The sequence below is a fragment of the Micropterus salmoides genome, unplaced genomic scaffold (genome assembly GCF_014851395.1).
Source record: "Micropterus salmoides isolate LMB-PRFRI ecotype aquatic unplaced genomic scaffold, ASM1485139v1 Ms_hic_scaffold_2471, whole genome shotgun sequence".
Classification (NCBI taxonomy): Eukaryota; Metazoa; Chordata; class Actinopteri; order Centrarchiformes; family Centrarchidae; genus Micropterus; species Micropterus salmoides.
In genome coordinates this window covers 1-26,899 of record NW_024041675.1, presented here as the reverse complement: position 1 = coordinate 26,899, position 26,899 = coordinate 1, and the positions used below count along the sequence as shown (strand labels likewise).

Genomic DNA, 26,899 nt, shown 5'->3' with positions numbered 1-26,899 from the left:
CGCGCGCAGAGTCAGAGGGGTGGGTCCTCTCTGGTCTCCATGGGAACGGGATCAAACACGGAAGTCTGCTGCAGGTAAACAAAACAAACAAACCTCTGAACTCACCTGTTTATTTCACCGAAACCAGTTCATTTAAATCATCTTTTGTGGGACGACGCTTCGTCTTCGTCTTTTATCGGACGCAGACATTTTTAGTCTCGTTATTTTCCGTCAGTTTCTGTCACTCGATCAGCTGATTAACGGTTAAACAGCCGGTAGATAAACCGGTTAGCGGGTTATTTAATGTGATTTTCCTGTTTAATGCGCGACTGGACTCATTAAAAGTCATCTAAAATACCGTGTTTCTATTATCGGACATCCTCGCATTAAGTTGACACAAGTTAACTTTCAGGATCCGGTTACAACTTAACAAAATAAAATTCTTTCTCCACATGAACATTTTTCAAAATAAAGAGTGGAGAGTGAAGCGGTGGCAAAACCTTTAATATCTACTGTTATAATATAATTACATGTTGTTTTATAATTTATAATATAATTTGAATATAAGCACGGACTGATATATCTCCTTATATCTACATTAATATTTTAGATTTGCATCAGTGCCATGTCGGCTCTACCTGCACTCAGTATTACTAATCTAATTTACAAATACTTCATTACATTTCTGTTCAGACTGTAAAATACTGTACTACACTGCTTTTAGATTTTAAGATTTGGATATTTTGTCATATTTTTGTTATCTATTTCTTAATATCTTGATATGCAAAGTGAGAAATCTTTACGAAATAATTTGTTAAAATTAGACTCTAACAAACTGTTAACTGTTGGAAAGTAACTAACTACAGTATTTTTACTGCATTTCAATTTAATTTGGAGTATTATGCCACGTTATGCTTCAACCCCACCAGATGTCAAAGGCAAATATTGTACTTTTTACTGCTCTACATATATTTGACAGCTTTTTGGCTTTGCAGATTAAGATGTTACATTAAAAAAAATCTGATCTTATTAAATACAACAGATTATTATTAAGCCTTTTTGCCTTTTACTGATTTGCATATTGGTTCCTCCACAGTGCACATACAAAAAACATCATCCAGGACGACGTGTTTATATTTCACTGTCAGGCAATATTTAAAACTCCTAATACAGGACGTGCAAATCACTGAGGTGAGGGAAGAGAAGCAGCTAAGATGACACTGTGCTGCGTTCAGGTGCAAACTGAAGACATAGAAAGCACATACAGAGTATAAATACATAAATTAAATACTAGCATGCTGAAACAATCATTCTTTGTGCTGTAAAATAATAATAATAATAATAATAATAATAGTATTTGTTGTTATTACTACTAACAGTACTTGTTGTTCAGTCTGGGCTCCTGGTGAACCTGTCCTCTGTTCCACAGGTGAGCTGACAGGATGCTGAGGTTCAAGGAGGTGGAGTCAGGCCAGGCTCCGCCCCCTGGCAGCTGCGGCCTGGTTGCTAAGCGGTACAGCATCCTGCAGAGTCTGGGCCGGGGGAGCTTCGGCTCGGTCTACCTGGTTCAGGACTCCAGAGCTGCAGACGGAGAAGAGCTGTGAGTACATTCACTTTTTATTTGACAGGCCTTTCCTCCGGCCGAGCCGATCTGGTCCCGGTGCTGCTGGTTGCTTTGTCTCTATGTGAAAGAACAACCGAGTCCAAACACGTCAAAATCTTTTCCCACTTGATCCTCACGGCTCCAGCATCGTTCATAATCCCAAGAAAAAACCTCCAACTCAGTTCTTTCTCACCAGAAAGTGCAAAAGATCGAAACTCGGGGCCTTTCTCAACCCGTGTTCCCGTCTGTACTTGTGTTCTTGTGAAACGTCTCTTTTGTGGCCAAAGTTCTGTCCCAGTACACAAGTCTGCATTTTGGCAAGAAAGGTTAAAATTCCCAGAAGTGTTCTTGACACGCCCATTTATCCAGGATGCATCGGCTGGTAACTTGTGTGAACTTGGAGAGAAATCAACTGTGTAGATGTCGAATATTGGCAGTTTTAGTGAAAATGATGGACAATTTAGGGTCAGTGAGCTCTTCTAGTTACAAACAAACACAGTGAACGAGTGAATTTACAGTGTAAGAGACAAACTGAGAGGATCCTGTCAGACGTTTTAACAGGAGACGCGTCACTTAAAGAATCCTGAAGAGAATCCTGTGACGCCCAAGATGGCGGCTGTATGCACATGTCCCGCCCCCTCCAGCAGGAATCCCAAAAGTCTGCGTTTAACAGCTGAGCCAGGAAGCATAATCAGCCAATCGTGTGGCTCCACTGGCTTAAGATGATGTTGTGGCGGCGAGGAGCAGGCATGTGACCTGATCAGATGCGCTACATGACCGCCAAAATCCTGCGTGACAAGGCTCCAGATTTGATTTGCAGTACTTATGAAACACATGGGCTCCTTCTATAAACGTATACGATGCCATAACCTCAGTTAGCTTAGCATTTGTTCTGATGAGCTCATGGCGTCCCGTCCCCGGCGCTCTGCATGGAGCCGTAAATGAAGGCGCTGTGGTGAAAGCTTGTGCATGTGTGGTATAATAAAATATATAAGTATAAAAAACACTTTTTAAACCTTTATGATGGGGGAAAGTCATCAAACTGTGTCAGATTCACCTGCTCATTCTCTACATGCAGGTTTTATGGCTCTCTGCTCGCAACAAACTACTATTTTCATTGTTGATTATTGTTATGCATCTATAAATTGTCGATCAGTGCTTCCTGAAGCTCAACATGACGTCCTCGCATGTCGCGTTTAGTCCACAACCAAAAATATTCAGGTATATATTCAGGTTTCTGTCTCAGAGGAGGAAAGAAACCAGGAAAAATTCACATTTAAGAATCAGAGAATTGTTATTTTTATATTCTTGAAAAATGACTAATGGATTATCAAAATATTTGGTGAGTAATTTAATAGTTGACAACTAATCAATGAATTGTTTCAGTTCTGTTATTTCTTACTGCTACAGCTGTGTCTCACTGTGTGTTTTGGAACACACACATTTATGTCTGAAGAGTGATTTTACTTCCAATAAGCTGCTTTATCTCTAAACAAACGTCCATAAATGAGCCTGTCAGGCCATCGGGGGGGAACCGTCTGCAGAGCGTCACCAGGTGGCAGCATCGACCTGTAAAACACACACACACACACACACACACACACACACACACACACACACACACACACACACACACTCTCTCTCTCTCTCTCTCTCTCTCTCTCTCTCTCTCTCTCTCTCTCTCTCTCTCTCTCTCTCTCTCTCTCTCTCTCTCTCTCTCTCTCTCTCTCTCTTCCAGTTAAAACCATGTATCTCCAGATTTTGAGTGTGTTTGTGATAAACTGCAGCATGAATTGTTCCTTCATGAGTTAAAAAAAACTCTCCTACTTAAATAAATAAAATCAATGTGTTTATGTAGCTGCTTATTTATGTATTTATTCATGAATAAGTCATTTTGTGGCTTTGACTCTACGGACTCCTGGCTGAAACTGGCGCTCACCCATTCAGAACCTGGTTATGGTGGACATGGCTGCTGATGTCCCGATCAGAGTCCTGTAATGTTGATTATCTGCTGATACTGAGTCCGATCTGATAACTATATTTACCCAAACATTGAATAAATGTCTGACACACTGAAATAACAGCTGTAGATACTAAACATGACATACCAGATTATTTAGAGAGGATGTCTCGCTCTGTTGGAGTTGTTGAACTCTGGAAAAATTAGTTTGTTTGTGGAGTGAAGCTTCTTCCCTCATAGAGGATTTTTGGTGAAGTTCAGACTCAGAACAAAAGTTAACTTGTCTGTTGTTGGTTTCTGTCACCAAGTTTCTCACTGAACTAACACAAAGACAGAAAAAGGGACGAAGCTCTCCCACTTGACGTGATGCATGCTGTACTTAACAAAAGGCATGCTGGTTAGAAAATGTCCGACATGACATTAAACCAGCTGCAGGCGCTGAGTCCGGGGACCACAGGTAGAATGTCTCCGACTTAACAGCGCTGATTTTAAACCCCGACCCTGCAGTCGCCTGCCACTCATCTCGAAAAGAGGCAGCAGCAGAGGGGCGGTAGAGGGGCGCGGCAGCAGCAGAGGGGCGGTAGAGGGGCGCGGCAGCAGAGGGGCGGTAGAGGGGCGCGGCAGCAGCAGAGGGGCGGTAGAGGGGCGCGGCAGCAGCAGAGGGGCGGTAGAGGGGCGCGGCAGCAGCAGAGGGGCGGTAGAGGGGCGCGGCAGCAGCAGAGGGGCGGTAGAGGGGCGCGGCAGCAGCAGAGGGGCGGTAGAGAGGCGCGGCAGCAGCAGAGGGGCGGTAGAGAGGCGCGGCAGCAGCAGAGGGGCGGTAGAGGGGCGCGGTAGCAGAGGGGCGGTAGAGGGGCGCGGTAGCAGAGGGGCGGTAGAGAGGCGCGGCAGCAGCAGAGGGGCGGTAGAGGGGCGCGGCGGTAGAGGGGCGCGGCGGTAGAGGGGCGCGGCGGTAGAGGGGCGCGGCGGCAGAGGGGCGGTAGAGAGGGGCGCGGCAGCAGCAGAGGGGCGGTAGAGAGGGGCGCGGCAGCAGAGGGGCGGTAGAGAGGGGCGCGGCAGCAGCAGAGGGGCGGTAGAGAGGGGCGCGGCAGCAGAGGGCGGTAGAGAGGGCGCGGCAGCAGAGGGGCGGTAGAGGGGCGCGGCAGCAGAGGGGCGGTAGAGGGGCGCGGCAGCAGAGGGGCGGTAGAGAGGCGCGGCAGCAGAGGGGCGGTAGAGAGGCGCGGCAGCAGCAGAGGGGCGGTAGAGGGGCGCGGCAGCAGAGGGGCGGTAGAGGGGCGCGGCAGCAGCAGAGGGGCGGTAGAGGGGCGCGGCAGCAGCAGAGGGGCGGTAGAGGGGCGCGGCAGCAGCAGAGGGGCGGTAGAGGGGCGCGGCAGCAGCAGAGGGGCGGTAGAGGGGCGCGGCAGCAGCAGAGGGGCGGTAGAGGGCGCGGCAGCAGCAGAGGGGCGGTAGAGAGGCGCGGCAGCAGCAGAGGGGCGGTAGAGGGGCGCGGTAGCAGAGGGGCGGTAGAGGGGCGCGGTAGCAGAGGGGCGGTAGAGAGGCGCGGCAGCAGCAGAGGGGCGGTAGAGGGGCGCGGCGGTAGAGGGGCGCGGCGGTAGAGGGGCGCGGCGGTAGAGGGGCGCGGCGGCAGAGGGGCGGTAGAGAGGGGCGCGGCAGCAGCAGAGGGGCGGTAGAGAGGGGCGCGGCAGCAGAGGGGCGGTAGAGAGGGGCGCGGCAGCAGCAGAGGGGCGGTAGAGAGGGGCGCGGCAGCAGAGGGGCGGTAGAGAGGGGCGCGGCAGCAGAGGGGCGGTAGAGGGGCGCGGCAGCAGAGGGGCGGTAGAGGGGCGCGGCAGCAGAGGGGCGGTAGAGAGGCGCGGCAGCAGAGGGGCGGTAGAGAGGCGCGGCAGCAGAGGGGCGCGGCGGCAGTTGTAAACTACTGTCTCCTTCCTGTCAGTGTCTCTCTGCTATGCTCTGTCGCTTCCTCACTATCCGTGACACACAGACAGACTCGGTGTGTTTCAGCTGTCTGACTCTGGATGGGAGTCGACAGGATTTACTGAACGCTGAGGCTTCATTTAGAGAGACAGCAGGCTGCTTCCTCTCTAGTTTTCAGTTCAGTGTGCTGCATGAATGTTGAGGTTAAACCACGTCGCCAAAGCAGTTTGCAGCAAAGTCTCAAGGTTTACATTTGGAGTAGAACAAGAATTAACACAATCAGCTTCCGTTTAGCAGTTGTGTTACAAACAGATGTAATCTGCCGTGCAGCGAAACACTCAGTGCTGCAGCTGTCCCTCAGGTTGGGACACAGGGATTTCATTTATTGTCATCTTCTTTGAAATCTGGTTTTAATAGATGGAATTTCTGAAAATATTGCTCTCTTATGTTTGTATATTTGTCACATTTCACCTGTCCTACAGAGCTCACCGACTTTTTATCTCCCCTGTTTCAGCTGCAGGTCACTGAGTCTGTACTCGGTAAGAAGCTGCCTCTGACAGCAGAGACATTCAGACATTTCAGAATCTCTGCTTAGGACCAGAAAACAATCTAGTTTCTGTTGTTTTTTTTCCTCCCAATGATCCAGATAATGTTGGTTTTCTGGTGTTTGTAAAGTTGGCCTCAGACAGTGTGTGTGACATGTTGCAGGATTTGTTAGTCTCAGGACTAGCTGGCATGAGGGACTCTTTTCAGGGTTCAGCTCTGGGGTTTGAAAGCCTTAAATCGGAGGGAGTCTTCAGGACTTGATCTGAGGTGCATCTGAAAGTTTAGTGCTCCGTTTTGGGGATCTGTTTATCAGTGGAAACCGCACTAATTCTGCCCTACATGCATTTGTGTTGGTGAAGTCAGTGGTGGAAGAAGTATCTTTAATAATGTAATACCACAGTATAGAAATACTGTTACAAGTACAAGCATTCAAAATGTAACTAAACTAATAGTCACTAAAAATATATTTAAAGTACCAAAAGCCCATTTCAGAATAATATAATTTATAATTACTGTACATAGTGCTGGTAGCTTGATCCATAATAATAATCATTATAATTTATTAGTTAAATGTTAGTATTAATAATCTAACAAACGTAAAGAGAGATGTGGTGGAGTAAAAGTATAAAGTTGTATACAATCTATATACTCAAGTAAAGTACTAGTACCTTAAAATAGTACTAAAGTACAGTATTTTAGTAAATATACTTTACAGTTTACGTTCCAGCACTGGTAGGGAAAGATCCTGCTAGACCGGGTGTTCATGTTGCCCTTTCCTCTGATTGGGGTCATGTGATCAGGCTGAAGGGACAGGGTTTACCTGAGCAGGTAGACCTGCAGCCTGTTGCTCAAGGGCAGAAAGAACCAGAAGGAGTCTTTGTGTTGTCAGGAGACAGATGGTGAGTCGGCGTTGGGAGTCGTCATCTCTGCCCTTTCACCATCTGACAGGTCTCACCCCTCCTCCTCGCCCTTCCTCCCCCGTCGCTGCCGGATTTAAACACAGCGCCCCAATCAATGTGTCAGCGTTGGCTCATAAATCTGCGTCAGAGACAACTTTTCCAGTCTTGTCTGTCTTGGGTATTTAAAAAAAAAAAACTTCACCTCAGATGTGAAGAAAAGGTCTTCGTCTGTCACCTGAAGCTCGTCATGATCAAAACAACAAAGAGGAGGACGGAAAGAGCAGAAAGAAAACGAGGGCGCCGGGTCTGTGTTTAGGAGGCTGAGAGTCGGGATGTGACCGATGAAACCAGAAACCAAACACTACGAGACGTCCTGATAATAACTACAGCTGCAACAATTAATGGAATAATCGATTAGTTGTTAAATTAAAACCACATTACAGTGGACCCGGGTTCAATCCCCCACTGTGTCCCTGAGCGATGTGTCACAGAGGGAATCTAACCCAGATCGCTCACACATGTGTCTTATCCGCTGCCCCATCAACCCCTCCACCCAAAAAAACCCTAACACCTATTTCCAGGAAAAACTTCTATGACGTACCCAAAATAAATCAGTAATAACTCGTCAACCGTTGCTGGTCTCCTTTGACAGGTCAGAAACTAAAGAATATGAATCATCTGTAAATGAACCTATTTAGTTTGCTATTAAAGATTAAATGGAGATGCAATAAAGGAAAATGAGATTTTCATCCTCGCCTGGTATAAAATCTATATTTTAACTGCAATATCTCCATCAAAACCATCATCCACAATCACAGCCGGATACAGACCGCTGGATACAGACCGCTGGATACAGACCGCTGGATACAGACCGCCGGATACAGACCGCCGGATACAGACCGCCATCAGGGCCGGATACAGACCGCTGGATACAGACCGCTGGATACAGACCGCCATCAGGGCCGGATACAGACCGCTGGATACAGACCGCCATCAGGGCCGGATACAGACCGCTGGATACAGACCGCTGGATACAGACCGCGGATACAGACCGCCATCAGGGCTGGATACAGACCGCCAGATACAGACCGCTGGATACAGACCGCCATCAGGGCTGGATACAGACCGCCATCAGGGCTGGATACAGACCGCCGGATACAGACCGCCGGATACAGACCGCCGGATACAGACCGCTGGATATAGACCACTGGATATAGACCGCCATCAGGGCCGGATACAGACCGCTGGATACAGACCGCTGGATATAGACCGCCGGATACAGACCGCCATCAGGGCTGGATACAGACCGCTGGATACAGACCGCTGGATATAGACGGCTGGATACAGACGGCTGGATATAGACCGCCGGATACAGACCACCATCAGGGCTGGATACAGACCGCTGGATACAGACCGCTGGATATAGACGGCTGGATATAGACGGCTGGATACAGACCGCTGGATACAGACCGCTGGATATAGACCGCTGGATACAGACCGCTGGATACAGACCGCTGGATATAGACCGCCATCGGGGCTGGATACAGACCGCTGGATATAGACCGCTGGATACAGACTGCTGGATACAGACCGCCATCAGGGCTGGATACAGACCGCCGGATACAGACCGCTGGATACAGACCGCCATCAGGGCCGGATACAGACCGCTGGATACAGACCGCTGGATACAGACCGCCGGATACAGACCGCTGGATACAGACCGCCATCAGGGCGGATACAGACCGCTGGATACAGACCGCTGGATATAGACCGCCGGATACAGACCGCCATCAGGGCTGGATACAGACCGCTGGATATAGACCGCTGGATATAGACGGCTGGATACAGACCGCTGGATATAGACCGCTGGATATAGACCGCCGGATACAGACCGCCATCAGGGCTGGATACAGACCGCTGGATACAGACCGCTGGATATAGACCGCTGGATATAGACCGCCATCAGGGCTGGATACAGACCGCTGGATATAGACCGCTGGATATAGACCGCCATCAGGGCTGGATACAGACCGCTGGATATAGACCGCCATCAGGGCTGGATACAGACCGCTTGATACAGACCGCTTGATATAGACCGCCATCAGGGCTGGATACAGACCTGACTGTGGACGCAGTGTGAAGCAGTTGTTTTATTGTCTGGGCGGGGGAAGAGGAGTTAAGCTGTATGAAACACTCGACCTGAAGAGAAGCGCACAGACGTGTGATTACTACAGATGTTCTAAAGGTCCTGAATGAACCCGGATCCTCAGAGATTTGTGGCAGCAGCTGTGCGACCCAGCTGATGAATGTCGTCCCCGTCGGCCTGTTTGCACCTGGACTTTCTGTTTTTAGCAGCTGAGTGAACCGAGGAGGCGACTAAGGCCCGCTGCAAAGCCTTCTGGGAACACAGTTGTGTCTGAACACAGAGGAGTTTCTGACTCTGCTGGAAAACTTTCTTTAAGGTTGTCTGTTTTCAGTCGGGCGTTTCCGGGCTGATTGAGGCTGATCGTCGGCTCACCCGGCTGTGTTCTGGCACTGTAAGATAAGATGGACTTTATTGATCCCAAGTTCAACAGATAAGAAAGCACACATGAAATAAAAATGTACACAATATGCAGCCTTTATACACAGATGTGACTGATGTTGAATATTGCACAGGGTACTGCAGGAAGTATTTGCATGTTGTAGAAATAAGTAAAATTGTACAGGACAAAATACATACAGTACTGTAGTTTAATACAGGCTATTAATAAATATACATATATGTGTGTATACTGTGAATATACAGGGCTGGGCAATAATGCAATAATGATAATTATTATGAAATAATTTTCCTCAACAACAATATTACAAATATTCAACAAATGTTTGATATAAATAATTAAAATCATGAACAAATTATTTTGATGAGGAAAAAGGGACTGAAATTTTACTTTTAAGATTTTACTTAATTTTATTTATGCGTATCTGTTGAAAAAACATTTTATCACAATAGTTTTGAATGTTCTGCCTCAGATTTGTGGAGTGATCCACTGTTTGGCATCAAGTGTTTGTTCTGACCATAATTTTTATTATTTATTTTTTAAACCACAATCTCTCTGGAGACATCTGATAACATAAAGCTCAACACTTCAGGGCTCGTAGGTGCGAGATGGAAGTTCAGCCAACGGTCAATAACAGTGTTTTCTGGCCAGTAGTTGTCGAGACATCCAGACATCTCTGGACCAAAGTGGACGAACTGAAATCGACCTGTCAAATAAAGAAAACCCTGAACACGTTTCTCCACCTGCTGCGCTTTGCTGCATTTGGACTTTAAATATCAACACACATTTCTTCTTCGAGTCCCACAGACACCGTCCTGCTGCCTCACTACTGCACCACGTGTGGATTCATCCGCCACTGAAAATAGTCCCCGACAATTGTTTGATTAGAGCTCCAGCGAGCAGCTGTTAGAGGAAATTACTGAGCCTTTCTAAACATGAAACTATATGTTTAGGAGGTGTTTTTAAAGATTTAATGGGCTTGGAGCTGCATTATTTAGAAAACAAACTCAAGAGATGGATTTTCCCAGCAGCTCTGATCTCCTCATCATAACCAGCCTGTCGGTGAGCTGCCGTCGAGTGATTGATCGCAGCACTCAAAGCTCTGAAACGGTTTCCTCGTCCACCTGCCCCCCGCTGACACCGTCAAAAGTGAGCGTGGTGGTGGTGGGCTGATTTATTCACTTCCTGTTTGGCATCTTCTCCTCAGCGTGCGGGCGGAGCTTCGAGGCAGATTTACTCCCCAGGAAAAAAACAAAAACAATAAAGTTTAGTGTTTAGAGCCGCCAGCAGACGTCCGTCTCAGCGAGTGTGGAACTCCTGCTAGCAGAGAAAGCAGAGCCTAGAGGACGCACGGAGACAAACGTCTTCATCTACCCCCCATCATCACCCGCCTCGCCCGCTATGGGCTAATTGTGATATTAAAACGCTGACGCCTCCCGCTGCTGCTGTGACGGAGGTGCAGATTGTTTTCTTCTCCTGCATTTCTCTGATTTATCACGAGAAGATTTTCAACACTATTTGAAGATATAGCAAATATATGAGCGGGACAATAAAGACTTAATTTCCTGTAGTCTGGAGACATTTCTGCTCCAATGTATGGTGGAAATGTCTTTATTTTTATGATGGGAAACCAAATTCAGCTGGCAGGTTACAATTTAAAATATAAAGATATAACAGGATGTAACGCAGTAATCGGCTGCTTGTTACTTTTTATGGACAGTGCACATTTGTTTTCATTATATTTAAATTGCATTGCGTGTCGTCTTATCGTGCAAATAAACCTTAACATTTCTCATTGCTATTTTTTTTGAAAATTTTTAACAAATGCTTTCAAACTGTGGTGGGGACACAAGCCCAGCGTCCCCCGTGTAAATGTCAGTTTCTCTGACCACAGGCGTATTCTCCGTGACGTCACAGCAGGTTTCTGAAAGAAAAGTTCTGGCTGTCGCCATCTTGGCAGTGCCTGACTGTGTATTCATGGTGTCAGAAGAATCGGGAAAATTACTTCCCGACTGGGAACATTCACTTTAAGTCGGAACAAAAACTCGGGAAGACTGAGAAAATGTTGGTGCACGAGTTGTTGACGTCATACATGTAGAAACACGTATTAGGTTATAAGTGTTAGTTTGCTGTCCATTCAGAGCGACCTAGGTTAATTAGGAAAGTTATTTATTAGCAGTATTTGCAGTACAAGCAATATTTTAGTGGTTTCAGGTTAATATACTGGTGCAGTAACGGCTCAGGGACAAAAACCACTTGTAACAGAAAGGGTAATGATAATCCAACACATCTTTGTTGTAGCGTCCATGTTGTTTCCACATGTTGGCTTTGGAGCGCATGAACACACACTGAAGTCTGAAGAACGACTTCAGAGCTCAGGACTTTTTCCAACCTCCAACTAGAAAAAGAACAAGGAAGTCACATGAGGTCAGATTTCCTACTTGTGTAGTTTATTTCTGTTTTACCTTTTTTATTCTGTATTAATGTGCATTGTCTGCTGTGTAGCAGAAGGTAGTTACAAAACACATTGTCAACAATAAATCTATCTACCTTTTGTGAAGTCAGAGAAAAATTATGTTTTCCCCCGACTTTACGAGTAGCAGCTGAATGAAGTCACACAACAACAGCAGCTCCCATGGAAGCACACATATAACATGAACTGAAAGGCAACATAAAGTACATTTTACATGCATTTAAGTCAAAATAATTCATGCTATCATATAGTTAAAACCTGTTCTGCGTGTAAATTGATGTAGAAATGTTTTTTTGTCATTAGGTAGCTGGTTACAGTAAAGAATTTCTGAAAGTCATCTTGTCTTAAATGTTAACACCTAAACCATAGGTGTCATTTAAATGGGGGACGCAGGGGACATGTCCATGACACTTTTTTAAAGCATAATTTGTTAAAGAGGTGGTGTTCTGCTCATTTTCAGGTTCAAAATCTCAATTAGAGGTTGTACCAGAACAGGTTTACGTGGTTTAATATTTTCCTCATACAGCACATTGCTGCAGCTCCTCTTTTCACCCTGTGTGCTGTACGCTCCGCTCTTGAGCTACAGAGTCGCACATAGCAGATGGTATAAGTTACTCTGACGTCCACAACATCATTGTTCCACATCTGACCATCAGGACTAAACGTTGAACTGTTGCCGGTGTTCTGACGATCTGTGCTGCCTTGCCGAAAAATGCTAACACAGTGCAAATCGATAGACTGACTCTACTCGGCTCTGCTCCGTTTTCCACTGCAGACAGTACCCAGAGATACGTAGCTGGTCGTCATAGCGACGCCGCACACAACGGCCGCCATCACTTCTCCTAAAACTGTCAATATATAAAATCTGCACAGCTGATTTCACCTCAGAACTTCTCAGAAGTGATTTAGTGATGAAAACTGTAAAATATAAAACTTCCTGTTGCCTCTGTCTGGTGCAGCAATGATGATGCAGTGAATAGTGAATATTCTCTCTGACCAATCAGCAGTCTGAACTAGTCTCAGATCAGATCTCCAGATGTGTTACAGAATTAAAGTAAAAGTACTCATGTTGCAGTAAAATGTCCTCTATTAATATTCCTGCTGCATTAATGTGGATGTTGCGTTTTAACTCCTTTTAAATCCTGTCGGGTAGTTTAATGTGCGGCAATGCATCATGGTCTATAAGATCACCGTGTGTCCTGTGAGAAGCTCGTATCGCTGAACAGTCAGGAAAACAGCCTGTTTCCAGCTTTGTGATGCTTTTCCAGCTGATCCATGAGGAGTTTAAGGAGTTGATTCAGCTGAAGGAGGAGGGGGATTTTCTCAGAACATAACCTGCAGGATGAAGAGCTCCTTTATCACTGACCTCTGGAGATCCGGGGTTTTCGCTGGGCAGGAGAGGGGATGAACAATTGTGAACTGTAAAGTAACTAAAGCTGATGTGCAGTAAAGAGTACAGTATTACCTCTGAGATGAGAGTAGCATAAAGTACCTGAATGTGTTCATTCTTCTTTTCGCCATCACCCCGTGAACTTTTTGTTTTCACACTTTGAGGGGCCAGAAGGTCGCAGATCTCCGTCAGCAGCTCGGACTCTTTGTTGAAGCCAAGAGGCTGCTGGGAAATCAAACTTCACTATGAGCTGAGAGGTTGTTTTTCTTTTTTCTTTTTGGTGTGAACCTCTTAACGGAGCCGCGAGCGCCGACTCTCTGTTGCTATGCAACTGAAGTGAGAGCCCGTTTGAAGTGTGACTCTGATTAAAGCCAAGCGAGAAGAAGAAAAAACAGAAGCAGTCGACAGCTCCGGGAGACGGCAGGCATCGTGTCGACAGTCTGAAGGATTTCAACCTGATTTACAGGTTTCAGAAGCAGCTGCTGGAGGCTGCAGCTGGACCGACCTCTGACCCTCAACAACACTGACCCCTGAGAGAGGAGGAGGAGGAGGAGGAGGAGCTCCTTTCAGAGGCTGACAGACAAACATTGTTCAGGCCTAGTCCACACGAACGCAGCTTTTATAAAGTGAGTTTTTAAAAAATCCACATGAAAACGCAGAAACACAAGTGAAGCGCTGTAAAGAGCAGGGCTGCAGCTGACTTTTGGAATGGAGTATTCTACAGATTATTTCATCGATTCCAGCGAGGTGGGCCGGAACCTCGACCGGGACTTCTCCCAAGCCGCCGGTCCTCTCCTCTGCCCTCTCTGGGCGCTACGTGACGCTCACCTGTTCCAGGTTCTCGCCTGCCTGCTAAACTCTGTCGGCGGAGAGAGACGAGGGAGAAGAGAAGCTCGGGGCCTTTTCAAGCAGCCGTGTGTGAACTTGTGGTGAACCGACCAATCACAGCCTGGATGGGGCGGGACATTTAAAAGTGTTGACAGATGGGGGTGTCATTTACGCTGGGGACGCTGGGGACAGGTCAGAATCAGAATGTTTCCATCAACGCTTTTGAAAGCTTTTGTTAAAAATGTTCTGAAAAACAGCAACAAGAAATGTTGAATAACAAATGAAAGAATGCACCAAAAGAAAACATGCGATGCAACTGAAATATAGAAGAAACAAATGTCCAACAGCTGATTACTGAATTATATTCCATTGTGTACCTTTAGTTTCCCTTCATATAAATAAAGACATTTCCTCCATAAATTGGTGCAGAAAATTTGTCCAGAATGTAAGAAATTAAGTGGTTAATGCGCAAAGTTTCATCTTGTGGTTGAGGATAGTGGGGGGGGGGGGGGCAGTTGCTAAATATAGGTATATACACATCTTTTTTTTACTTAAAAAGAACGAAGCATCGATGCTTTTCAATAATGGGATTATTTGATTTTCTCTCTAAATCTTTTCAGCCCTAGTAAAGAGCGTGCCAAACCAACCCTAACCCCATGTTGACCAATCAGAAGCCTGAAAAAAAGCTATTTCCAGTTCTGCTCCTCTACATTTCTACGTCCACGTTGGTCTCAGTGTGGAGCTGAAACGAAGCTGGAGGTTCCACGCTGACTGACGTCTGTAAAACAGAAGCAGACAAACTCACAGCTTTATGACTCTGATGGAAAGAACACGTCTGAATGTTTGTCTTTGCGTATGAACACAGAGTTTTGTGCGTCAGGCCCCGGGGCCCTGCTGTTCTTGATCGCAGCCTGTGCTTCAGTCGTACCTGCGTCAGGTGGAGTTAACGAGGTCGCCGAGGCCTCGCGGCTGCTCGGTGACTGACAATCTGCTCACAGAACTTACTGTCAGCATCACTGAACACAAGAGAAACGCCACAAACAGACCTGCAGCTGTGACAGAGAGGATTTATTAATGCAGCGACTGAATGTTCACCTGAAATAAGCAGCTCGTCCTCACCAGAGATTCTCTGAATTGTAATGCTTTACACTACTTTTGAGTTACTCTCACTGCTTTTTAATCATTATTCAGATAGTAAGCTGGTCCTGCATTGGTGGGTTCTAGTGATGTGCAGATCAGTTATATCTGCAGATCGGGTGGGTCTTTGTTATTAAAATGTGGGTGAAATAAGATGAATCGTCTCCCATTAAGAAAGACGTGTGCATTTATGCACAAGGTGCAGCAGCATAACTTCATTGATTATTTAACTCTCCGACAGGATGCACTGACAGCAGCCTCTTTGATAAGGAAAAGAAATCACATGTGCGCAGGATCTATGATCCATTTTATCAATATTTTAAAGACCCTCCAGAATTTCACAAATGATGTTTTCAGGCGAGCTCCCGTCTATCAGTCTCAACCATCGATTTCCAGCAACAGGAAATAACTTCTCTTTTAGTCACAGTTTTTTTCAGGTTGTTTCGTGGTGTTGGCGAATTAAAATGAGTTTATAACTGGTAGAATACTACAAAACTTTTGTTAGCAATGCGTTAAATTAACTGCGTTACAACATAAAGCAATCCATTACTGTAACTGTGTGACTTTTTTTAAACATTTAACACGTTTCTCTGAACACTGGTCAGTTTAATCCATGTCTCAGCATCGGGTGGTGATGGTCAATTCCCCATCCACCATGTGTCCCTGAGCAGGACCCTTAATGTTGCTCCAGAGGCGTGCGACCTCTGACATGTATAGTAATTGTAAGTTGCTTTGCCTGCTCGTGTGTGTTGCCCTGTTGATTACCTGATGTGTGCACGCTCTCTGTCCGGCCGTCATCATTTGTCGAGTGTCCTGAACCCCTCTGAGTGTTACTCTGGGATTTTTGGAATAACCTGCCAGTTGTGGATTTGTGCTTTTTGGACTCAGCCTTGTTTTGTATTTTATCTGCACCTGAGTTACCGTGAGTCCAGTAAATATTGCATCCTGGTCTTTGGTGTTTTGCCGTCACTCTGACGATCCTGACAGATGTGGTATTAAGAGCGACAAAGTGAGCGAGGTGGTTCAGGTGGATAGAAACAACCAAACTCAGGACTTTCACACAGGAGATTATACAAACAACAAAGCAGAGCTTACAACGTTTGCTGCTAATGTTAATGAATTGTTTAGCTGCTAAACTGAACCAGGTTTGCCAATAGCTTTAAAATATAATTTTCTTGTACAGTCCTCAATGCTCTCTAAACCGTATCGTCCTTTCTGTAAATTCAGGAGACTATAGGTGGAAGCACAAAGTGAGCAGTGGATGTGCTTGAGACAGAAAGGAAGATTTGATTCATTAAACGCAGTGAACAGGTTATATTTCAGCAGGACTCTGGTCCTCAGTTTGCCTTCAGAGCAGAAAGTGAAGGGGAAAGGAGTTCTGTGCTAATAAACCAGAGCCTCCATTTCACCTGCTGACCTGCTCACCAATTTAACAAGAGCAGAAGAGACGGGCCGCTCGGCGAGGAGCAGCTGATTAACTCCCTCAGGAGCAGGTTGTGGCGGCGGGGGGTCCAGTCTGTGAGGACTCTGTGTCAGCAGGTTTGCACGTGGAAACTTAAACATGTTCCTCACATCCGATGTGTGAAATGTAGTCCTGCAGACATGTGTAGCGCCCACAGATCAGGTTTACATCACGTTCTGTGCTGAAACAAACACCTCCCAAATATCCGGGTCGGGCCGTAACACACTGATGGAGTGATGGCAGTGACGGCTGGTCGTTCACCCCTTTGATGGATGGATTGTCCTGAAATTGATTAATTGGCTTTTCCTGCAGCGCCCCCGTCAGCTGTACTTTGTGTTTATGTAGTTCATTGAGCAGTTTCACACAAAACTACTTTAATGTTTTACACCAAACTGCCAAACTCTCTTGACTTAAATGATCTTTAAAACATCACGTGTGTGCAGACAGGTGACACAATAAAGGAAAAAGCTGAATAAATGTTTGTCATGTTTGTGGTTTTCAGTTTTATTTTTATTTTTAAAGGGTTTTTTCTTTTTCCGAATCTGCGTTTTCATTCTGTGTTTGTGATCTTGCCTCGGTTCTGTAAAGTAATGGTTGTGTTCTCAGTTTTACCTTGTTAAATCCATCCTCATGTTGCTGCACGCTTTACTTCCTGTTTTACGTTGATATCTTTCTCTGTGTTCTTCATTGAGCTTTATTTCCTGTCTTTGTCTCCCTTATTACCCTGATGTGTTTCACCTGTTCACTCCCAAAGTTCCAGAAGAATCAATAAATGACTAAATAAATAAATGTGTAAATATATGTAAGAAAGAATCAATGAATGACTAAATAAATAAATGTGTAAAATATATGTAAGATAGAATCAATGAATAAAATAATAAATAAATAAATGTGGAAATATATGTAAGAAAGAATCAATGAATGACTAAATAAATAAATGTGTAAAATATATGTAAGAAAGAATCAATGAATAAAACAATAAATGTGTAAATATTTGTAAGATAGAATCAATGAATAAAAGAATAAAAAAATAAATGTGGAAATATATGTAAGAAACAATGAATAAAATAATAAATAAATGTGGAAATATATGTAAAAGAATCAATTAATAAAATAGATAAATGTGGAAATATATGTAAGAAAGAATCAATGATTAAAACAATAAATAAATGTGGAAGTATATGTAAGAAAGAATCAATGAATAAAACAATAAATAAATGTGGAAATATATGTAAGAAAGAATCAATGATTAAAACAATAAATAAATGTGGAAATATATGTAAAAGAATCAATTAATAAAATAGATAAATGTGGAAATATATGTAAGAAAGAATCAATGATTAAAACAATAAATAAATGTGGAAGTATATGTAAGAAAGAATCAATGAATAAAACAATAAATAAATGTGGAAATATATGTAAAAGAATCAATTAATAAAATAGATAAATGTGGAAATATATGTAAGAAAGAATCAATGATTAAAACAATAAATAAATGTGGAAGTATATGTAAGAAAGAATCAATGATTAAAACAATAAATAAATGTGGAAGTATATGTAAGAAAGAATCAATGAATAAAACAATAAATAAATGTGGAAATATATGTAAGAAAGAATCAATAAATGACTAAATAAATAAATGTGGAAATATTTGTAAGATAGAATCAATGAATAAAATAATAAATAAATAAATGTGGAAATATATGTAAGAAAGAATAAATGAATAAAACAATAAATAAATGTGGAAATATATGTAAGATAGAATCAATGAATAAAAGAATTAAATAATAAATAAATGTGGAAATATATGTAAGAAAGAATTAATAAAACAATAAATAAATGTGTAAATATTTGTAAGATAGAATCAATGAATCAATGAATAAAATAAATAAATGTGGAAATATATGTAAGAAAGAATCAATGAATAAAACAATAAATAAATGTGTAAATATATGTAAGAAAGAATCAATGAATAAAACAATAAATAAATGTGGAAATATGGAAAAAAACACACCGCCACCTATTTGACCTCTGACCTCTGTTGACTCCTCCAGGAAGGTGTTGAAGCAGATTCCTCTCGGCGACCTCCGACCTGACGAGACGGTCCGAGCCACGCAGGAAGCCCATCTGCTGTCTCAGCTGCACCACCCGGCCATCCTCACCTTCTACCACAGCTTCCTGGAGAGAGACGCCTTCTGCATCGTCACAGAGTTCTGCCAGGTAACGCCGAGGACCTGAGGATCCCCTGGTCTGAGAAGGACTTCAGGTTTTCTCTCTGATGTCCCCGGCTGCTCTGCCTGATGGACAGACAGCTTTACTTTTTGCTGAAGTTAGTTATCAGCTAACTAGCTGCTGCTAGTAGCTCAGCTAGCTGTGCAACCACTGGTCAGATTAGTAGTGTTGTAGTCAAGACCGCCCAAACTGAGACCAGGTCAAGACTAAGACTTTTAGGGGCTGAGACCAAGTCGAGACCAAGACCGAGGTAGGGCGAGACCGAGTCAAGACCAAGACCAGTTCCCCACATTAGGTCACACACAATAAAATGTGGAACGAGATCACAGGTGCTTCTCAAACTGATCTGAAAGATCCACATTCCCATAAAAACACCCACATACAAACACTAAGAGCTGAAATCAACGTAAACATCTTTATTCAACACTCCTTTTCCATGTTTACCATCGCGGGGAGGGGGGGCAGTCGTTACGGTACGCAGGATAAGCGGTGGACGATGGATGGATGGATTCATCTGAAACAAAAAGTCTTAGATCCAATCAAAGTTAGGATGTTAACTAATAAATCAGACAATGCAAAAGCAGTTTATTGATATTCCCACAGTTATGGACTTATGGAATAAAATCCTGAGTCCTCAATGTCCGAGACCGAGACCGAGACAAGATCGAGTACATATGCGGTCGAGTCCGAGACGAGACCAAGACCAGTCTCGAGTACTAAAACACTACAAATTAGCTCAGTCTGTCCGTACTGGGAGCTCGGAGCATCGGGGGAGTGTTTTTGTTTACCATAGACTGTATGAAGGTGTTTACACCTTTACTCAAACACTGCAGGGAAGGATGGCGTGGTGCAGCGCCCGATTGGGAACCAGCCCCAGGGTGTCAAGAGCCAACCGCACCCGGCAAGAAAACCACCTCGGTAAAGTTAGTGTATCCCCAGTGGTCAAACTGGCCTCTGTCGGTCTCGGAGGCTGTGTTCGGTCCTGGTCCAGCTGCCGTGTTCACTCACTGAGAGCTGGAACCAATCCGCACAGAGTCTGCATGACGAGGTGGGGGCGTAACCACATTCTCTACAGACAACGGGCCCCATGACAAAAAAATCTAATTGGACCCCCTCTGCACAGCATTACTTCTCTAGGACTTAACTGTCCCATCAAAAGCTTTGCATAACTCTAATTAAAGGCTTGCAAGTGTCGGGCTTCTTGTAGTTCAATACTAGTACTAGCTCAATATGTACTGCTGGTGATTTGTACGTGCAAGTCTGCACACAGGATGCAGTTCACTATTTGCTTCTCAAATAAATTGCCCTTCATGATGGGAATGATAAAGTCTGTAGCTATAGATGTCATTAACGGCCATAATTCAGTCTAAATGAACGTATCAAACTGGATTATTTTAATATAGTCTGTAACTTACATGCAGGCTGAGGTAAGCTGCTGTCCAGCATCCAGGACAGACAGGAAGGTGTGTTTTTATTTTAGGATCATTACGTGAGAAAATAATTTGTGTTTGAATTTCTGTCATTAAGAAATATTTCATTTTCTTTTCTTGTTCTGGTAAAAAGAGCCAGAGAGCCAGAGAAATCCCCACAGACTCCCTGGCATTAACACCATGCTGCTCCCCTTCTTCACTGGGACAGGGAGGCTGCAGTTATGGGCAGGCTGGGCTGCTGCTGACTCATCTGTTGTTAGTCTGCAAAAAGGGGCGGAGACAATGATTTAATATGAATATCTTGCTAAGCACTCACAGACTAAAGGCTGCACACCTGGGTAATAATAATAATACATTTTATTTGTAATGCACTTTACATTTAAGACAAACCTCAAAGTTCTACAGGTGAGATCATAAAAGCAAGGTAAAAACATCAGTGTGCGTTACAACAATCCAGTCTGGGTTACAGATTGACATCCTTTCCTTTATCTTTCCTCTCTTTACTTTTCAATATCTCACTGATGTGTGCGCTGAGGCAGGATCAAACCATTTCATTCGGTCAATATGGAGGTTTACTTTTTGGTCAATGGGGATTTTGAACTTTTACTGCCAAAAACAAGTAAAAACAAAGAGATCATTCATTTTATTATTATGTTTGAAATATATTTATACTCAGTGATGATGGTTTATATCAGGGATGGGCAACTGGCGGCCCTTGTGCTCATTCAGTGCGGCCCGCAATCAATTTCAAAATATTAATCCATTTTTAGTTTCGCAGGCGATGGAAGCAAGAGGGCCATTTGACCACATTTGAACCGGATTCCAATTGTAATTATAATTTCCAACGACAGAGGGCGCTCCCTCGTAACGCAAGAGGCCCTTAACCAAGCACATGGTCTCTTCTTGGTGTCACCAGGCCTCTTCCGAAGCACGACGAAGAGAGAAATGAGCGTCCAAAAAAGAAAACGGGACCAAGAGAACCGTGTCTTCCAGGCAAGATGGATTATCTTTTTATAGGATTCAAAGTGTGTGCCTGGAAACAAAATCAGCCATGAAGGATTTCAACTTGAGTCGGCACTACAACACCATGCACAAAGACAAATATGAGTATAGATAAGTACGCCGGAGCTGCCAGAGCCGCTATCGTCGCTGACCTCAAAAGAAAAATACATCGACAGCAGAGCCTTTTTACCAAAGCTATGACTTCACAGGAGTCCTCTCTTGCGGCATCTTATGCTGTGTGTTGAGCTTGCTAAAGCAAAGAAGCCATTGTCAGACGGTGAAACAGTGAAGCGATGTGCAGTAGAGATGGCTAAAGCTTTTGGAGATGATAACATGGCTAAAAACTTTGAAACAGTCTCTCTGTCCCGTCGCACAGTCACATGAAGAATTTTTGACATTCAAAATCATGTCAAAGGAAAGCTAAAAAAAAGTCGTGCATGACTGTAAATACTTCCTTAGCATTGGATGAAAGTACAGATGTGATGGATGTAAGCCAGCTCCTTATTTACACGAGAGCCATTGACAATTAATTTGAAGTGCACGAGGAGTTACTGAAGTTGGTGTCTTTGCATGACACTACCAAAGGCAAAGATATTTTCAACACCGTTGAAAGTGTTGTAAGTGAGCATGGGGGCTTTGACAAGCTTTCTGCTGTTGTTACCGATGGCGCACCATCAGTGCAAGGAAGATGCACTGGATTTGCCGGGCTCCTCAGACAGAGCGGCATCGACTGCCAAATACTGCACTGCATCATACATCAGGTGGGTAAAATATTGCTAGCTAACTATATGTTTATGAATGTGAGTATTCTTTGTAAGAATTATTTTCACAGGCTAAATCGCATTTCATTTTGATCTTACAGGAAGCCCTCTGTGTGAAGACAGTCAACTTCAGCCATGTCATGGATTTAGTTACCAAGGTTACAAATCTCATTCGAGGCGGGAACCGGTCTCTCAACCATCGGAAGTTTGTTACATTTTTGGATGAAGTGAGCGCCGCTTATAGGGATTTACAGATGCACACTGAGATCAGATGGATGAGCCATTGGAAGTGCTTGGAGAGGTTTTTTGCGCTGTGCGCTGAAATCCCAGTTTTCTTGGAGGGCAGCCTTTGTATGCAGTTGCAGGGAAGAGGCCAAACTGTGTCGGATCGCTATGCACACATGAACGCATTTCAGCTTTTCTTCCGACCATCCAAATTTGGCACACTTTCCCGCTTGTGCAGACATGCAAAAAGATGTCCCTGAATGCAAGAAGTCATGTACAGAGCCGGCATTGCAACACTGCAGCAGCCGTTTAAGGACCGCTTTCAAGATTTCTACGCCATGCAGCCACGAATTGCGTTATTCACTGACCCCATCTCTGCTGCTGTCAGCCACCAATCCCCTGAGTAGCAGTTTGAACTGTGCGAACTACAGTCAGATCCCTTCTTTGAAGCAAAGCGCAGTGAGAGGGGAATTTCATTTTGGAGATTTCTACCGGAGTCCCGCTTTCCACTCCTAAGGGATTTTGCACTGTCAATGGCCTGCATGTTTGGAAGCACTTACATCTGTGAGAGCAGCTTCTCAACAATGAAGCACATCAAGTCAAAAGAGAGAAACAGACTGACAGATGAAACGCTGTTCCAGCTCATGGAGATTGGATGCACAAACATTGAAATTGACATACAGTCTATTGTACGCCAGCAGGAGAGGCCACAAGTATCTCATTAAGACAGAACTTTATTCAGAGTGTCAAAGCTTTTTGAGATAAATGTATGCTTATTTACAACATGTCATGGAATGGGAAGAAAGAAAGTGCACTATACTATAAATGCACTACCACCAACTTGCACTGAAATAATTGTATATCAGTCCACAATATAGATATTTCTGAGCTAATCGGTGACTCTGAAACCACCTTGAAATTACCATCAAGAAAAATTCTTGCCAAGCCCTGTGTTAAACTACTGTTTTATCTCGAGATGATGAGATAATGACCCCGTTATTGCAAGAAAACAACAGTCGTTATCTTGAGATCATGAGATAATGATCCTGTTACAACGAGAAAACAACGGTCGTTATCTTGACAAGACGAAAAATTAGACCGTTATCTCGAGATCACAATATAATGATCCCGTTTTCGCGAGAAAACAACAGTCGAGATCACAATATAATGATCCCGTTATTGCGAGAAAACAGTCGTTATCTCGAGATCACAAGATAATGATCCTGTTACCAAGATAATGATCCCGTTACAACTCTATTGTATATATCTATTGCATATTTATATGTTGGGCTGTGGCTCAGGAGTTAGAGCGGGTTGGTCGTTAATCGGAAGGTCGGCGGTTCAATCCCTGGCTCCCCCTGATTGTGTGTCAAAGTGTCCTTGGGCAAGATACTGAACCGAAACTGAATCTTGAGATCACGAGATAATGATCCCGTTACCAAGATAATGTTCCCATTACCGCGAGAAAACAACAGTCATTATCTCGGGATGACGATAAAATTATCCCTTTACCGAGATACTGATCCCGTTATTGCGAGAAAACAACAGTCGTTATCTCCAGATGACAAGAAAATGATCCCGTTCCCGCGAGAAAACAACAGTCGTTATCTCAAGATGATGAGAAAATTATTCCGTCGCCGCGAGAAAACAACAGTCGTTATCTCGAGATCACGAGATAATGATCCCGTTACCGAGATAATGATTCCGTTACCGCAAGAGAAACAACAGTCGTTATCTCGAGATCACAAGATAATGATCCCGTTACTGAGATAATGATCCCGTTACCACGAGAAAACAACAGTCGTTATCTCGAGATCACGCGATAATGATCCTGTTATTGCGAGAAAACAAGTCATTATCTTGAGATGATGAGAAAATTATCCTGTTACCGCAAGATAAAAAACAACAGTCGTTATCTCAAGATCACAAGATAATGATCCCGTTACCGAGATACTGATCCCGTTATTGAGAGAAAACAACAGTCATTATCTCGGGATGACGATAAAATTATCCCTTTACCGAGATACTGATCCCGTTATTGCGAGAAAACAACAGTCGTTATCTCCAGATGACGAGAAAATGATCCCGTTCCCGCGAGAAAACAACAGTCGTTATCTCGAGATCACAAGATAATGATCCCGTTACTGAGATAATGATCCCGTTACCACGAGAAAACAACAGTCGTTATCTCGAGATCACGTGATAATGATCCCGTTACTGAGATAATGATCCCGTTACCACGAGAAAACAACAGTTGTTATCTCGACATCGCGAGATAATGATCCCGTTACCAAGATAATGATCCCCTTATCTCGAGATCATGAGATGATGATCTGGTTATCACGGGAAAAAATTATCCCGTTATCACAGGCAAAAGGGGTAAAATAAAGATATGAATCGATGGTTGCTTAGGGCTTCCGTAGCAAACACATCAGAAGGCCAATAGCACTGCGTTTTCTGTTTCATGGAAATTTTCTGCTTAAAATAATCCCTATGAGAATAATCTGATTACGTCTATTTTTTTCTGTACTGCAACAGAATACAGGTTGTTGTTTTTTTTTATTCTGATTACGTAATGCCGTTACATGTAATCCATTACTCCCCAACCCACAAGGTCAGTGGTTCAATCCCCGGCTCTGACACTGAACCCCAAATTTCTCCTGGTGGCTGTAAACATGTATGAATAAGTTAATTTCTGTTTCTGGTGAGCAGCTGGCACCTTCGCCTCTGCTCATCAGTGTATCTGGATGTGAATCTGCTTCATGGGGTGAATGTGATTTATTGTAAAGTGCTTTGAGTGGTTGGAAATTTCAACAAGAGAGCTGGAACGCACCCATCCGCTCGTCCATCTCACGCTGCATTTTACCCTCACTGGTGAGCAAAACCCAGAGAAACCACCTTTGCACTTTTTACATGCAGACTGCAAATGGTGACTGCATAGTTTGCAAATTCCAATGTTAAAGTCTTGAGACCAAAACCGGGAGCCTCGAAAACAAAACCAGGAGTCTCGAAAACAAAACTGGGAGATAAAAGAGGCTAAAAAGCTCCGAGCTGAAACTAAACCCTGTAGACAGACATGTTCTCTGCTCCGTGCTGCTTCTTTTTCTCCAAACATCTGTCATTTCTTTTATGAGTCTGTGAGCTGAAAGAATGAAGCAATAATATGAAATTGAATATCTCCCTCCCCTCCCCCTCCGTCTTCCTCTCTGTTTCCATCTTTTCATTATCTTTCTCTTTTCATCTCTGTTGTCTTGATTACAGAAGGTACTGTCTCCACACTCAGCCCTCTCCACTCCACTAATGAATCTCACGCTGCCTTCATCATCTCCTACAACACGTCACTCGGCGGTGACCCCCCCGTTATTATCTGCTCTGCTCCAACATCGCCTGAAGCTTTCATTCCTCCTCTCTCTCTCAGAGAACTACTGACACATTTCTCCGCTGGTATTTTACACCAGTAGAACCACAAACACAGGCAGGAAGCTGCAGCAGGTCTGAGGATTCATTCGCCACCAAAAACCAACGATACAGTTTGATTTTAGCCGAGACTCTGATAAAAACAGTTCACACACATGAACACAGTGGAATTCAGAGGCTGTCCAATCAAAGAGCCCATGCACTCAGAGACCCTCAGAGCTATTGTTTCTAGTCAGATCATTACCCACAATCCCCTGCAGAGCTGTGGAGGACTCAGGGGGTTTAACTGCAGCCTATCAGAGAAAAAAGAAAAAGCAGAATAGATATTCCAGCAGTGAAAACCCACACAAACAAACAAACAAAGTATGAGTAGAAGAGTAAAACAGAAGATGCATGCTTCTGTTTATTTGTGTTGGAGATTTTAAATGTTGTATGTTGGTCTGTTACACCTGAACTCACCTCAGACGCTCCACCGTCCCGCCGTTACTGCAGACACCTGAACTCACCTCAGACGCTCCACCGTCCCGCCGTTACTGCAGACACCCGAACTCACCGCAGACGCTCCACAGTCCCGCCGTTACTGCAGACGCCCGAACTCACCGCAGACGCTCCACCGTCCCGCCGTTACTGCAGACGCCCGAACTCACCGCAGACGCTCCACCGTCCCGCCGTTACTGCAGACGCCCGAACTCACCGCAGACGCTCCACCGTCCCGCCGTTACTGCAGACGCCTGAACTCCCGCAGACGCTCCACCGTCCCGCCGTTACTGCAGACGCCTGAACTCCCGCAGACGCTCCACCGTCCCGCCGTTACTGCAGACGCCTGAACTCACCGCAGACGCTCCACCGTCCCGCCGTTACTGCAGACGCCTGAACTCACCGCAGACGCTCCACCGTCCCGCCGTTACTGCAGACGCCTGAACTCACCGCAGACGCTCCACCGTCCCGCCGTTACTGCAGACGCCTGAACTCACCGCAGACGCTCCACCGTCCCGCCGTTACTGCAGACCTGAACTCACCGCAGACGCTCCACGTCCGCCGTTACTGCAGACACTGAACTCACCGCAGACGCTCCACCGTCCCGCCGTTACTGCAGACACCTGA

General features: G+C 44.6%; 1 protein-coding gene across 1 annotated transcript; it reads left to right on the top strand.

Annotated features, from left to right (window-relative positions):
- LOC119918897 (serine/threonine-protein kinase Nek11-like) lies at nucleotides 1-26,525 on the top strand. The gene is made up of 4 exons (XM_038739523.1): nucleotides 1-74; nucleotides 1,409-1,579; nucleotides 18,783-18,948; nucleotides 25,640-26,525. Exons 2-4 carry the CDS (start codon nucleotides 1,422-1,424, stop codon nucleotides 25,805-25,807), a joined length of 492 nt encoding a protein of 163 aa, XP_038595451.1. The 5' UTR covers nucleotides 1-74; nucleotides 1,409-1,421; the 3' UTR covers nucleotides 25,808-26,525.
- The last annotated feature ends 374 nt before the right edge of the window (nucleotides 26,526-26,899 follow it).